Raw genomic sequence first — 17,777 nt, forward strand, 5'->3', positions numbered from 1 at the left:
GAGGTGAAAGAAAAGTGTAATTCTGTCCAACATTTTTATTTCTTCGCCCTTGAGATTGAAACCCTTCCCCTTTGCACTTTCCGGTCTTTCCTTGATGCTATTTTTTGCTTGATATTTACGACGCAGCCAACCATTTAAACCTACCATGTTTTTTTCATGTAAACCCACGTGAGTTTAAACGCAATTTTTAATTATATCAAAATTTAATTATAGAATAATTGATATATTAAAAATGCATATATGTATTACACTTAAAAATTAATTCAATATTTTTTTCGTGTTTAATCACAGTGTAAGTTATTGTCTAAAGTAAGCTTTAACATAGAATACATAATGGAGGTTTGTTCTGCTTAGTAAATATACAGTGCTTCATTGCACGCTGTTACCTCATCATGGTTAGAGTAACAGTGCGTAATGCCGCTTATGAGCGCGCAATTAAAGTCTCCTTAACGGGGAAAAGTAGCGGAAAGTTCAAAGGGTAGCTGCGTCGATTTTTATCTATTACCGTCGCTAAAAATATTCTGCGCTAACGTCCATGGAAAGATATTATTAAAACACAAAAGCATAAAATTTTAAATTAATAATATCTGTAGTTAATTTTAACTATAGCTAGATACATTTCATTTCTATCTATATCATAATATTAAAACAGAAAGATGTAACTATCACGTAAAATACGATCAAAATTAATTTAACAGTAAAAAACCTGATTTTTATTGAGAAAACGTTCAACAAGAGATTAAAGTATGGACAAAAAATGCAAAAACATCATGTTTTACACATACATATATACAGAATATATCACTAAAGTATGTGTGTGTATTACAGAGTATTATAATATTCATAAAATTAGGTAAAATATGAAATTTCCATCATCCGTTTAATAAGATAAAATCATAATGAAATTAGTTTTTTCTAAGTTGTAGTTTCGAAGATCTGAAGGTTACCTTTATTTTTTCCAATTGAAAATAAAAATTATAAGATTTCTTTTACATAATATAATTCTTCTAGTTATTCTGTATATAAAAGTATTAAATTTTTTGGAAAATTAATAATTTATGAGATATTTTATATTTTATTTTGACACATCTTAATATGAAATATAAAATATGTCGTAAACTATTCTTTTTTTAGTTATTTTATTTTAATACTTTTATATACAGAATGAATTGATATAAAGAAAACGTGTAGTTGCTTTTCAAAAAAATTATATAATTTGCAATATGCAACTATATATTTTTTTTCTTTATACCAATTGATTTATTTCATTTTTCTATGCACAAAAGTATTAAAATAAATATCAAGAAATTAATATAGTTTACAAAATATTTTAAATTTCATATCAAAATGTTTCATATAAAATGTAAAAATATTTCATAAATGACTAATTTTTTGATGAATATTTTACTTCAATATTTTTATATACAGAAATAGCCAAAGGAATCATATTACATAAAAAATTATACAATTTCAATTAAAGAAAGGTGACCTTTAATCTTTGAAGCTACTCTATTAGAAAAAAAACAAATTTCAATATATGATATTATATTCGACATCATACGGACAAAATAAAACTTCACACTTCGCTAAATTTTAAATATAATATAACAATCTGTACTTTTAGTGATATAGCTTGTATATAGGTAAGTTACATGTCGCAAAATCTCCGGTCGTTGTTCTTCACTATCATTTCAATTTACGAGTGCTTGAAAAAAAACTTTGTAATTTGGAAAAATAAAAAAATGAGTCGTTTCTTAATGGCTTAAGTCAATTTTGCCTACAACCTTTATCAGTTTCTTCTCCATATCTTGCTTGAAAAATAGCATACGTGAGAAGTGCAGAAAGATAATGTACGACATCTCGATTATCGCGCGCCTTTTTTTTACGAAGCCTCAGACGAGACATTGTGCTTACAGAAGGAAGGGGGATTACAGTCGCGCCAGACTGACCGACGACGAGGACGCATAGTCGTGCATGAATTATTCAAGAGCTTCTTGAAACAGGCATTCGCGCACGACGATCGATGAGCCCCGAGATTCGGGGTCTCACAAGCTGTCATCTTTCAGAATTCTTTCTTGTTAAGAGAAAAAGAGATATCATGCGAAAAACACATTATAGGTGGCATCTAGCTAAAAAAAAATTTTTTAAACTGCAAAAATGTAAATCTATTACGAGCGTAATAGATCATATATGACTATTGCCTGTTTCTACCAATATAAATTAATTTTAATCTCAGTTCAACTTATCTTCTTCATTTTCTAATTCTTAGAATTAGAAATAAGAAATAAATAAAGAGTTAATTGAAGATTAAAATTAAACATTGGTAGAAACAGATATTTAATGCATTAAAAAATTAACGAAAGACTGATATAAATTTGTATCACATTATTTTTTTCTATAAATATATAACTTCATGTAATGATATTGTATTATACAACGTCATACAATGATATTATATGATACAATTTTCTCAATATTGGATATAAACAAAAAATCATAAAAGGTAAAGATACATAAAAATTTCAATAAAAAAAATAAATTATAAATGTCATTAATCAATAAATATAAACAAATGATCAAATATTTCATCCAAAATACAGAAATAACTTAAGACAGCGTACTTTTTAATCAGAAAATTGAAAATATTTTATCCCCTGCTGGACAATTTTTTTAAGAGATATTGATCGAATTATATTTTTGTCACTTTATACTTAAATAATTGCGGTATCTCAATTTAAGATAAATTTGACTACAGCGAATTAAAATAGAAGGAGATATCGCAATGCATAATTACCACGATCATCTTATATTATCCTACCTGTCCGTACTCGACATAAAAGACACAATAATGAATGGTATCAAGTCGTAAACATTGAGTCACTTATTTAACCTTTGCTATCTTCGTTTCTATTACGAAATCTTAGATTCTTTCCATAAGGGAACGCAAACTCGATTAATAAGACTTATAATCCGCCATATAATATTGTCAATTGTAAATTTTCGAATTGTTATTATCAAATCGTTAATATCATTTTATAAAAGAAATCCTACAAAAATATGATTCCTTGTAATGCGATTAAATTTCTTCAGTCGTATAACTTAATATCAATGAAACTGATATGTTGTAGTAATTTTATATTTAAATGAATCGGAATAATAAGCGGGATTAAAAATAAAGCCGATAAAAATGATAGATAAAAAAAGTATGATTTAATAAACAATTTTGCTAAAACGAAAACAGATAAATTTTGACAATGATTCATCGGCAACAGGACAGTGCAAATATTCATAAAAGGATTTCTACAATGACTCACTGAAAATCACTCACTCAGCAATATACAGATGAATGTCCATCTTTGCGTATCAAACAAATTGAAGTGCCGATCACTCTGTTCTCTGTATTACTATCTATATATGTTGTTCTCTCGAAGATTTTCTTTCTCATGTCTGCATGCAAAAAGTGCATGCGAATAAATGATCAGATGCAACGAAGCGATGTAAGCGATAGTATACAGGATGTATCAAAATTATCGCATTTTCTTACAACGGATATTTCTTCGATTAAATGTTGTAATATAAATGTTCAAAATCATTTTTTCAAAAAGATAAAAAGCACACGTTAATTAAAAAATATTATAGTTATAAGATAATAATATCATAAAAATATTATATTATATACAAATAAATATAAAAAGTGTGCAATAATTTTAAATAAAAGAGATATGAGAAATATATAATATTACAATAATATTAATTAAATATTTTATAAATTTTATGAATTGAAAACGAGTTTATTAGAATTTAAAAAAGAAATATGCTCGCATATTCTCTCAAAAGTATTTTTGCGTGAGACTTTACGAACTCAGTTAAGAACAATCTTGTATGTCGTAAGACAAAAACTAATTAGCAAGTTTCGGAGCGTGATCCAATCTCAAATTGCACAAGACCGCATTGTTCACGCTCACCCGAAATGTTTGATCAAAATATAGTTCAGGGTTACATATCTCATACGAAACTCTTGGAAAACTCAATAAATCGATAAATATTATTAAAAAATGACGTTTAAAGCAAAAATATGTAAGCATTAATGTAACTACTATAAAATATTACCAATATTAGAATTATTGTTAAACCCAACTTTTTGAAAAATGATGAAAATTTATCAAAGTGGCATTCAAAATTAAAGACGTAAAATTCTCTCAAATAAATGTATTTAAATAGATAAAATATGTATTGAATAATAAAATAATACGTACTGAATAATAAAACAGATTACATATAATGACACTATAATGTTCTTTTACAATTTATTGTTTCCTGCGTTACTAGTTTTGCATATTCGAAAGATAAACATAAATGTAATCTAAATGTGGACTAATTTCAGTTTAATCTCGGAAATTTTAGAAATGTATAAAGTCATCTCCATCTTTTTTTTTTAATTTTCAAGTGAATATACCTATAGTTTTAAAATTGTTTAATAATTAACATTCATTTAATAGTCATTTAAAAATCAATAAAAATGGAGATAAGTTTATTTTTTTAATTTTCTCGTTAATTCAAACTAAAATTAGTTCTCATTTCAAATAAAATTTAAGATTTAGTTTATTTATGTTTGTCTCTGAAATATTAAAACCTAGTAACGCAGGAAAATAATAAATTACAAAAGAACATGCCATTAATCTTAAAAGGAAAAGTCCTGTATCATATACAGTATTTATTGTGCAATTCACAGAATAATAACGCTAATAATGATACCGAATCCGTTTCGAAAGCTGTCATAATATCGATATTGGAGAAAGTACACAGATACAAGTACGAGAAAACAGAATAAGAAATACAGACAAGAAATAATGTATATTATTTGCCGTATTTATTTCTCTCCTACGAAGAACTATCAGAATTTGCAAAACTAATAAGTAGCGTGTATGCGGTATTATCCACGTTAGCGAGAGAAAATACGTGTATATCCGGCTATTATCCTCACGAGTCTCGTGACTCTTTGTTAGTGAAATTTACGAACGACCAGGAATCCCGTTCAAGGTAGACCGCCTTGGTCGGCTTCAGGCCCCGAGAGCAGGTCGTCAGAGCTTCTTACGAGCTCCAGCTTCTCTCCGATCGGAGTGTGATATTTAAGGAGCATACAAACGTTTTAAAATGCGACGATTGGCAGAGCGTTAACTCGCTTTTTACCAATTCGATTGTTAACACGTGTTAACAAGCGTGAAACTCGATATACGTACTGCATTGTAAATGCGTGAAGTATATTGAAATCGCAAACACTACGTAATTGGAGATAATGTCTTAAAAGCAACGAGCGATATTGCGATCTCTGTGTAGTAATTACACTATTGTACATGTCCGTTTAGCTAACCTGGCGAACGTCATCAGGTAACGCAGAAAATTAAGGGCGTCAATTCACTCGGGAGATCGTATAGGCTGACGATAAATACCGGACATCCCTTTCTTTTTCCCTTTCTTTTTCTTATGACGAGCAATCGAAGTTTTTCTCGTGGCAAAAGGCAAGGAGGCGTGCAGAAAATTATGGAGATTCGCCGGACGTAGATAGAGCAACGTCCACCCCGTGACGGATACTAATGAGTTTGCGGTCGGGTTCTAAATCTATGGTAGGTCATATGGAACGTGAAAGTACATCGTAAACCATGTTGTTGTGTTGTCGTCGAGACATTCGTGAAATAAATTGTATTCGAGTGAAAATATATTTCTTGCTGCAACCAAATTCATATAAGAATAGAAAACATTAGAGTAGACTATTTACTTGTTCTATAAAATAAAATTTATGTCGCATTATTTTAAATATGGAAAATTCATATATTCAAGTATACAATTGCTAAATTAAATTTATTTAAATTGATAAGCATAAATCTAAAGCTTTTGATAATATTGAAAGAAAAATATATCATCATTTACTGACAAGAAAAGTATTAATGTAATTCTACGTAAACATAATCCATCTCGGTTGTCTTTTATATAAAATTCTCATAATGAATTTCTTACTCAAAATATTGCAACGTTTTTTATTCTTGTTAACGTAAAACAAATAAATAAATTTTATATACAAGTTGTGAAAAATATTATTATATACACACACACACATATATATATATATATATATATATATATATATATATGTATATATATATAAAATGCGATCTCCAATTACAATTAAAATTAAAATAATACTTGTTTTCAATTATATTAAAAAAAGAGTATTGAAAAGATATAAAAATATCTCTTCATTATAACATGATTTACATTACATATTAATATTCAATTTTAATTAAGACAAATCCCCAGATTCTTAAATAACATAATACCTTTCACTAAAGCATGTCGTTAAAAAGCATTAATATTTATTATTAAAAATCACAAATTTTTTAATAAAATAATCTATGTTGCAATCAATATAAGTTTTATGTTTTTCATATAACATATTTAAATAATAAGTTTAACGACAATGATACAATTTTTTATCAGACAGTTAATATTTTAAAAAAAAGTGTAAAAAATGTTTAAAAAAAGTATCTACTCACAGTATGTGAGTCATTTTCTTTACGCCACTAAATCTTAAAAAGTAATACTAAACAAATGAATGGTGTTAGATCCATCCACACGATTCGAGTCATCGTACTGTAGTTCTAAAATAAGCAAATCCGTGATTGGAGATCGCAATTAACGATAATTGCGCTATTGGCTATATAATACCTACTAAGCGCTTCTGCTTCTTACGGCGAGATCTGAACTTAATTGCAATTATAAATCTGGATCAGTATCACGATGTCAGTTTAATTACTTTTGGCACTGCTTACATTCTGTAATTGACACATTTATGCATTTTGTTTGCCGAAGATAATGAATGCGGATAAAAATAACAGAGTACTTTGATAAATGTTTCCGATCAAGAGATTTTAGAATAACTTAGATTAGATAAATAAATGATTTATTACACCATGGATATATGAAAATTTAAGAACTGTTAATAAATGTTTTGCAAGATGTTTTTTCCAACTTTCAATAGTTAAACTGACCACCATATTTCGTGATAGCAAAAATAATTTAAAAAAAATAACTTTTATGTCAGAAATCTGACGTGCATATAATAAAAATATGTATCATGAGTTACAAAATTATTCGTTCAACATATATATAAACATGAATCAAAGTAGTTGAACCAGTTTTTTATCCTACGAGAAAATTATCAACCTCATATCTGATTATCGACTTAGTAATACAAATCAGAAACGTGGATACATCGTATAAATTGCTGGACGCACTGAGAAAAAGGCGCATTTTTAATATCATTTAATAATTTTCACAACTCGAACGTCAAACGTGCCTATTTTCACACTCAAATCAGCAATTCGCACGATGTTATTCACGCATCCCGATCTATATCGTTAAGTCGATAATTAGATGTGTAATCGATAATTTTCTCATAGAGTAAAAAATTGATTAACTACTCTGATTCACCTTGTATATTATACATCAATATACATTAATAAATAAATGCAAGTATAATGGATCCATAGGATGAACAAACTTGACAACGAAAGTTTTTGTTATGGATTTTTTTAATTCTTAATAGTTTTGTTGCATTGCGCTGAGTCAACATTTCTCCTGACAGAACAGCACGACTTCGCATTGGCAGCTTGAACTTTAGTCGAACTAAAGGTCGTGTATCGGATACGTGCTCTGTTGAAATGCCTCGCGAACAATCTAGCCAAAAATAGCGAGCGGCCATCAGTTCTGCCAAGAGCAAAAATTGAGGGTATTGTATTACGACATCGATTGCCTACAAATCGACTTTTCCATACAGAAACAAAATAAGCAGAAAGCATATAACAATTCGTGATATATCGCCATAACTAATAGTACACTGAAAAAAGGATTGGCTGCTGCAGCAAATTAGATGGTAAAATATGGCATATTATTTTTAATTGGTTGCAGCAGCCAATTTTTGATTGTGTTAGCCTATCGAAATCCTATACTGACATTGCAGATAGGCTAACGCAACCAAAAATTGGCTGCTGCAACAAAAAATTGGCTGCTACATCCAATTAAAAATGTTATGCGATATTTTATCATCTAATTTGCTGCAGCAGCCAATCTTTTTTTTCAGTGTACTTCATCTAAAATTGAAAACAATGGTGAATTTGTACACTCGATGCAATGTAAAATGTCAATAAAAAAAATTAAATTAATAATTTTGAAAACTAACAATTGTCAATTCGCATTTATTGTGATCAAGATTAGCTATACTACAATCGAGACTAACAAGATTTTTTTATTAATTTTTGGAGCCGATTTTTCTTAACAAAGATCATTATCTGTCGTAATTCTCTACACTTTAATATTACAACCTTATATTTTAATATTATCGAAACTTCAAGTGAAAATTTCATTACAATGAGATTCACGTTTGAAATTAACCGAACAATATGATTTCACTGTCGATCTATCTACTTCCGTGAGACTTATCCGCTTATTTTCAATCTATTGAGTCGAGGCTATTGAAAATCACTATTTTTATCGAAGTAACTTTCTCTTTAATTGTTCAAACAATCTACCGCTGCAATTTAATCCGTTTATCCTGGACTGATCTGTGGGAATTACGTGCTTTCCGTCTGTTCTGTTATTCATTTGTGTAAAAAAAATCGGATTCCCTACGATTCGATGTCTCGTCCGTAGCAATATCCTCCGCGATTAAAACTCTCGTAACGATCGCGACCCTCGTTAGAACAGGGGTATCTTAATATCCGCTTGCGACGGGAGGGTTTTTTCCTCTATCCATCCACGAAGCAACTCCGATTACGTCTCCTGCGTAATTTTACGATCGGCATACGAAGCGAGAGATGTTACGCAAACGCGCCGTAGAAAGTCAGACGATTAAGAGCGAAGCCTTCTCTTTGCGGTGGCGGCTCGGAGTAGAAGAGTAAATCGGAGAGTTCCGTGGGGATTTCCCGTTCGTGCATGTTCATTTACGCACAAGTACGGCGTAGATTGAAAACGCATCGCGCTGTCCGCATGCGGAAAATTCACGCGGAGTATACGATATCGCGCTTTCCTTTGTGGAAGTTAGATCAGGCAAGTTGGATCAGGCAAGTTAGAGCGACTCGAAAGAGGAAGCGAAGACGTACTTCCACCAGGAAACGTCGAAACTCATTTTCGTCGTTGATTAAATAACACCTCGCCGTGTTCTCGTGTTATTTCCTGTTGAACCGACACGATTCCGAGAGCGCGATCAATTGTGAATTCGCGATACTCACGCGAAGAAGTGCCTTTCGCCGAGAAGAGATCGCCGATCGTTGACGCCATAAAACTGATTTATAAAAAGTTCATTACACTTATCGTCCTCATCTTACGACTTAGATTTAAAGTCTAGATTTTATTCATGATTATATAAAAAGCATTAAACTACTTGATTAACAAGACTCGAGAAATGTAACGCAGTTTCTTATGAAGTATACACGTTTGCGTATTTTCACATAAAATACTACCTTACATCTTTAATAAGAAGGAAGGATAACATATATTAAAGAAAAATGAACGTATCTTTACGAGCATGATTCAGAAAAACAACAAAGTGGAAACAAATGCATAAATCTTTTCAAAGTAGTTAATAATCAAATAGTTAATAATCAAAATAATTAAAATAATGAACATATAATAATTTCTATTCTCCATGGTGTATTAAAATTTTATTATAAATAGTAATAAGTAAACATGATATTTTGTAAGATATTAGCAATCTTATATATTAATTCTTATATTTGCAATCTTATATTGATAAAAATTATAATAAAAAAATATAAATACTATATAATTTTTATTATAAATATTATGTATTTTTATTATAATTTTTATCAATGTAAGATTACATTATCATGATATGACTGCATTAAATTCAATATGGAAAATTTAATTGTTTCGGAAAATAATGCATTAGTAATGTATGGATTTAAATAAAACGTTCTAAAAATAAAATCTTGAAGATGAGCATAAAGTAAACTAATTTCAGATTAGATATCCATTCACGTAGAGATAAAACCAGCTTTGATCGTTAATAATACCTGTCTTGAAGAATATAAAAATAATATAATAAAATAATAGGAAAATACGACACTAGGTACTCGGCTAATGCAATAAAAATGCATCTCAAATATCCGATGATAAAATTCCGTCTATAAATATAAAACCGTCTTATATCCTCAAAACTAATTATAAGAAAATAGTTGAAAAAAATTCAAAATATCCTTTGCGATTTTTGCAAAAAAAAAATCCAATAACAAAAATTTTATTACATCGACGACCATGAAAGCCGATCTTACTGCAAATGGTCGATAAAATTAAAATAAATAATTATTTGCTAAGTAGAAATTTCTATACTAGTCTACAAGCTGCCAGTCTTGCAAAATACATCATTCGTATTCTTATCGCGTCTTATTAACGCCCGCATAGAATTCCACTTCATTTTGCACTTCTTGAACTCGATAGTCGAAGCAACTATGTGCTGACAAATGAGAAAATTAGCAGAAAACATACCGCGTATGAGATGAGAACTTGGAAACTCTTCTGATCTCCGATATAAGATTAATAATACGGCCTTGATTCGATCATATCGCTATTGAAGCTGGATATATGTATCCGCTTATGTAGAGTGTCCCGAGCTCAACAAGAAGATTTGAAGATTAGGGCAAGATTGCTTAGAGCAAAGATCACATTATCGCAAAAATACGTAATTTAAAATGAGCGTTAAATTTAGTTTGCGCATTCATATTTTATAATGTGTGTATATACATAATGTAACTCCGGCAAATACGCCGCGCTGGAATTTATGTCGCAGAAGTCAGACAAAATGATAGAAGAAAATGGGGGAATGTGGGGGATGTCTTTCAACAGAAAAAAATACTCAATATTTTTGAATAAAAAATTAATAACGATAATAATTGTATAAATTTACCTTTTACAACTTCTTGTAGTATCCTCATCGTCAGCCGGTGCTCCTGCTCCAGAATCCTGAAAAATAACAATTTGCTCATATACTATGTACTATTTTATATGTATAAGCATATATTAGGAAATAAACATACGATAATAGATTTATATCTTAGAATTCTTATTATATATTTCCTTTTGAAAGATTAGAGTTTGAAGATTAAATCACGCTTGTAAATCAAAGGTTAAATTTCTGGAAGCAAATAATTTTTATCTCTGTCTCACTTTTTCGAGTTATAATCTCCAAGAAATTATTAATTAACAAAGCGAAACTTTTTATCTGCTTCCTCTTTTCACTTTCGGTCAATTTCTGCTACGAACAAAGACCGTCAAACAAACAGCATTAATAATTTGCGGTGAAAGCGTTAACAAAGAATTGTTGCCGCTTAAATTACGTCAATACCGGCTCTATGACAGGGAAATACGGATAAGCCTTTATTCGTCCCCTCTGTAGTAGATAATTGAGGTATCGTGACAACCATGGTGAACGGCACGGAACGCTGGAAAATACAGTCGTATACTTGAAGACAATACTGTATTTGTAAGCTACCGAATAAAATTGCTGTTCGCAAACGTTCAATTCGAAAGTTTATTATAGCCATCTGACGAATCTTCGTCGACAATACAAACAACTCTGTCCTGAAAAATTAAGTAGAGACAGAAATTATTCGCTTCCGGAAATTTAACCTTTAATTTACAATATGATAAAATTTTTATAAAATACTAATTCCGTCTTATGCATTTTTCAATTAATTTTTTCCAATTATAGAAAAATATAAGGATCTGTGTGATAATAGTATTTTATTTACAAAATTTCAATATAAAAGGTAAAGTTTTCAATTTAGATATTAGTGATATATAGAACTCCTTATATATTTCAAAAGATTTTAAATCAAATGTAAAAAAATTAATTAAATGTAAAAAAATATTAATTCAAGAATGTAGAGCATCATATTATATGTTTTTATATAAAACTTTTAATCCTAGTTATTTATTTCAAAGCATTAAAATTTTACTATGAACTCTTAAGCGTTAGCATTCTTAAGGAAATAACAGGAAACATTTTTTTCCATACAATCTATACGTTAACTTTCCCTTCAGCAATTAAAAATCATTAAAATTCTTTAATTTCTGATTTTAAAATAACATTAAAATAACATTTAAAAGTGATATTTAAAATAACGTTTTATATGCATTTATAAAATCTGCATGCAAGAGATAATCTCATTTATTAACACAAGTTAGGTCATGATAGAATTTATATTATAATTCTGTTTCATATAGCTTCCCTATACTATAGCTAGTATACAATGTAGTGAGACATTTCCACGCATCGTTTAGTTGCACGTAAGCTTCCGCGCGTAGTTACGGAGTGGTGGTTCTTTTATTAATAAAGTGTATCTCGTAAATATCAAGGATACGAAGAGAGCGAATCCCCACGATGGCGCATGGTCACGCAGAAAACGAACCCTTAAAATCAATAGGCGACCGTGTAGCCAGCTCAAGGCTACCCTTCACCCGAAATGCTAAAAAGAAAAAAAAAATGCAACTGGCCCCCTTCGTAGTAAGTGCATTTTGCTATATGCAAAGCGAACGATAGGGCGAACCCCTTTCTAAATCCCTTGAAACTCAAGGATACTCGATAAAGTGAATTGTCCTCGAAAACATTTTTGGCACGCATAAATACGATATTGAGTTAAAAATTGCACTCTGATCGTTTAGAGTGCACTCTACGTGCCAACGAAGAAAAATCAAAATTTTAGTAATGTTGAAATTAAACGTAGGTACATTATACATAATTATCGTAAATAAAACAGATCATGTCTTGAAAGCGTAACCTCTATAAAATATCTATTTGTATAATTTCATTTTTTTTTTTTTTTTAAGAAAGTTTAATAAGTGAAATTTTTAATCACTGATTGATATTTGGCTCATCAACGTATCAAATCATTTTGAATAACAAGTTCATTTGGATATATTATTCGAAATTAAAAAAATGTTTATAAAGTGAATATTACTTGAAGATATTCAAATTGTTATTGAAAATCTCTTGTCTAGAAACTATATACATATAATTCTTCTGTAACAACTTGTGTTATTATTTCAATCCATTTTCTATTTTACATGCAACCATAAATAATAACATTGTTCAATACTATTTTTCATAAATGTGAATCATTTTCGGTGTATTTTTGCTTGCTGAACGTAATTCTGTTGGCTAAAATCGGCTATCACGTCACAATTTTGAGAAAATAGCAATAAAAAAGTAAAAAAAATGATTTTTAGGATTTTTATGATGTCTGTAGAGCTTCGCCAGTAAATTTCTTTTTAATTTTATTAATATCATGTAAAAGATCAATTTTTAGCTTTAAAATGCATTTTGTTTCGTTTCGATATAAATTTTCGAAATATAGCAATTTAAAATAAAAAAATAACTTTTTCAGTGTAATGCTTACATAAAAAAAGCATTTTATGTATTTTATATTAATACTGTGTTGTATAGGGAAGTAAGTGCTTATTATAATATATTATATTTACATAATACAATCTATTATATTAAATTAAAAAGAAATATAAAATTCATAAAATAAAATATGACAAGATTATCTTAAATGATTTAAGATTACACTCTTCTTGTCATAATATATTTTGACAATTTCATGTTACTTTTTTATTTATGATCTGATTATGTTATATAAGTACAAAAGTACTTATACTTTCCACATAATGCAGTATTATAGAATAAAATATCTTTTCTATGTATTCCATGGAAAAGAATTATTTTCAAAAGATTATAAATCTCGGTCAACGAACATCAAACTAGAACAAAATAAAATACATTTTATAACTGATACTTTCGCGTGACATTAACGAAATTTATTAGGTGTTGGAATTAATTCGTAGCGTTTTTAATGAAAGAATGTTATTTATTTCACATGAGCATTAAAAAATACATTAATGAAAGTACTTCCCATCACTTGTAAAACGCTACGAATTAATTCCAACACCTAATAGAAAAAAAAATTTGCAACCAATGTTACAATATTATAAAAGCCATCGTCATTTTTGCCACTTTGATTCTATTTTTCTCAAAATTTTGACGTGATAGACTTTGGCTAAGGGATTTATGATTCAGCGAATAAAAATACATTGAAAAAGACTATTCGTACTCATGTTGTAAAAAATATAATTTTGTCAGAGTGTATAATTATATGTATTTTTAAAGATTTTGAAGTACTCAAAAATATTAAAAAAAGTTTTCTAAATATTCGACGAAAGAAGATACATTTTCAAACATTGAAAATTTCCAACATTTTTTTAGAATCTTCAAGAATTTGATTTTCAATATTCGAAATATTTTGAATCTTTATATATTATACAAATTATTTAAAAATTTTCAAAAAAAGAATTCGAATGCTGTCACTACGTGACGTGCAGAATAAATAAATGCATCAATATCGGACTTTAACGATAATTTAAAAATTCAGGTACTAAAAATATTTTCTCTCACTCTTTTATTTATCGATTTATAATTCGTGCAATACTTAAAACTTCGGAAATACCCCAAATATTTAAATTTTTAACATCAAAACACAATATTGTTACATTTAATTTCTATTTTTTTCTCGCACAATAAGAAATTAAAGATAAGTAGATTAGGGAAAGATTTAGGTATTAAGAATTTACAAAAATACCCATCACCGCACATATTTTAAAGTATTCCTCCAACAAGAATGGAATATGCAAAAGACAATATCCTGCAATTATCCTCGAAGAAGATAGTTTACAATGTACCACGGTTGTTAAGAAAATTGATCGTGCGAGCGCTTAAAACAACGCGCACTATTATAATAATTTTCGCTATGCGCAGTACAATTTTCCTATCTTGCCTTAGTGTTGCGGCTTAAAATAGAACCTTTCATTTACTGAAAACAAGATTGCGCCTAACTGAGTCAGGAGAGAAAGAGATCGATATGGCGAGAAGAAAGGAGCGCAGAGAAATAGAGGCTCTACAACTTTTTAATTGTGACTTCAAGGCAAACTGAATGCACTGCGGGATGCACATGTAAATTGAATTCGCTGCCGTTGCTATAAGATAACTTCGGTATATACGCCGCACCTATCAAAAACTTAATTTATTAAGTATTATTTATCATGTTTAAAGTAAACGAACTATATCAGTAAAAACGAACTTTGTCTACTATTATGAAAAAAATATTAGAAATTCGAAATATTTATATTTCGCGTATTAAAAAATAAACTTTTTTAAACCCTTGCATTCTTGCCGTATATCCCATAGGGGTGAGATATATGGCTACTTATAGGAGGAGAGGGGGATATGTATGGTTCATAAAAAATTTACAAATAATGCATAAATAAGATAAAATGACACAATAGCTTATAAAATGCATTTATAAAGTTTTATTAAGGAATAAGAATGATAAATGTATATAAAGTAATAAATAATAATTTACAATCTTCCCAGATGTATTACAAATGTTATGACATGAAGTACATATTTCATGTAATGCATTTATTGTATTTAGTGCACTGAATTCAATCTGCGCACTTTGTATGCTTTGGGCATAAATCCCTCCTGCCAATTAAAAATGCCATATATCTCAAACAAGTGGGACATACAAGATAACCAACTAAACAAAGAATACAAGAGCAAAGTATTTGTATTTTGTTATACAACATACTTTACTATTCCTCTACACTCATGTATCACGAAATAACCACTAAGTCTTTTGCATGTCCTGCAGTAATCATTTTATGTAGATTATAATTTATGATGGCGCTACTTAAGTAGCGATTTGTCATTGTTATTAATTAACACAGTGACAAATCGCTTCGACTCATAATAATTTCATTAATATTAACAGTAAAAAACTGAAATCATAACACAATAATGATATAACATAACATGCATGTAACATTGGCATGTAACAATTACCCTAAATGGTTCAATAGCCAATTGAATTTTTATTCTAAAATATTAGAGAAATATTCATGAATCTGCGAACTAATGTGATGATCAGAATTTAAGATTATCCCAAACAGAAAGTCAATATTTTCGCGGCAATTTTTAGATTTTAAAAAGAAAATAAATTGTTTTAACATTTATGTGTCAGCATTAAAAATATTCTCCAGATGTCTAAGGGTCTTGGAAAATACAACATCCATGTAAAATAATTTAAAGTACGACTTGAAGATATAAGCATTGTAGTATAACACATGACTTTTTCAGCACACTTCCACCCATCTTCACTTTTACCTCACAATAAACAAGAGGCTTATAATAAATCTTTAATTCTATAGCTACACTGAGAAACCCATTTAGTTGAATCAATTAATTTTTGTTTGGACATAGGCAAACAAATTTTTGATTGATGCACTAAAATAATTTAATTGAAGCCAAACATTTGGTTATTGTAAACAACTTTATCAGATGTCAATGTTTATCAAAAACAAATGAAATGTTACAATAATCAAATGCTTTGTTTCAACTAAATTATTTTATTACATCGATTAATTTCTTGTTTGAATATGGACAAATAAATCCTTGGTTGATTCAACTAAATGGGTTTTTCAGTGTATGTACTATGTATATAAAATGTCTTGAAAATGGTGATATTAATATAATTTTTAAGCATTCCATTGTGAAGAGAATGTAATGTAAATGTACCAATTAGTAGATATGACCCAAATTATTGGACAAAATGACAGAAATTTAAATATTAAGCTTTTAATATGTATTCTAAACAATTCGTATTATTAAATTTTTATAAACAATGAATTTATTTAAGAGAGTTTCCTATTTTAGGAGACCGAAAACAAGATGATCTTTTGTAATTTTTGTTCAAAAAAAAGACTAATGTTGTTTTGAAACTTTCTGCACGGTTTAATATAATATTGTAGAGTACGTACAAATTTTTATGTGAAAAAAAATATTATAAAAAAAATATAAACATTTAGTTTGACGTTTCGCCACGAGACGTTACGATTTTGTGTACATCCTAGCGACGATAAATTTTACCGGAAACAATAAAAAAAAATTTTTAATTTTTATAGAATATCATCCTAAATGAATCTAAAAAATTTTTTTAAATATACATATATGTATATAAATTAAAATTTTGTGTGAAAAACTTTGAAAAAAGAGTTACGATTTTCATTAGGTAGCAACAGTTTGAGACATATTTTCGTTTAGAGATATATTTTCGAAGAGTTGTACTTGTATCGATTTATGAAAAAAAAATCGAATTTTTTTATTCTTTAATGTAGGAGATCCTCTTAACCATACATTAAAAGCTTAATAATTTTTGTCATTTCGTCCAATAATCATGTCCACTAATTATCTCCACTAATTGATACATTAATCTTATATATGTGCGAACAAACTCAGCAAATTCCAGTATTCCGAATAGAAATAGATTCATTAAACTTTCATTAAACTTTCAACTACATGCAACCAACTTTCAATCCATCGTAAAGGTATAAAATACGTGACACGTCGAAATCGCGAATAATACTTATCACAAAAGTGTAATTAAATGCACGAGTCATGTCACGCATGAGAGAGACAGTTAGTTGCAATTCCATTTCGGATTATATAATAACACGCGGAAGAGTGCCGAGTGGCGAAACGCGGATACGAGATTCGACAACATTGTACGAATCGTCTCACATGAATTATCTTGTTTCCTTCGACGTTTATACGGATTAGCTGTCGTAGATGATGCACTCATAAACAGAAATAC

At 29.0% G+C, this 17,777-nt stretch overlaps 1 protein-coding gene across 2 annotated transcripts in view; it reads right to left on the reverse strand.

The window, feature by feature from the left end:
- Positions 1-17,777, reverse strand: part of ssh (Protein phosphatase Slingshot) — a 141,639-nt gene that overhangs the window by 115,167 nt on the left and 8,695 nt on the right. For both annotated transcript variants that reach the window (XM_011056588.2, XM_011056587.2), the window contains one exon: positions 10,979-11,034. In XM_011056588.2, coding sequence (XP_011054890.1) covers positions 10,979-11,034 — 56 coding nt within the window. The remainder of the gene's footprint in view (positions 1-10,978; positions 11,035-17,777) is intronic.

Source organism: Acromyrmex echinatior, chromosome 3 (genome assembly GCF_024713525.1).
Source record: "Acromyrmex echinatior isolate Ae372 chromosome 3, ASM2471352v2, whole genome shotgun sequence".
Lineage (NCBI taxonomy): Eukaryota > Metazoa > Arthropoda > Insecta > Hymenoptera > Formicidae > Acromyrmex > Acromyrmex echinatior.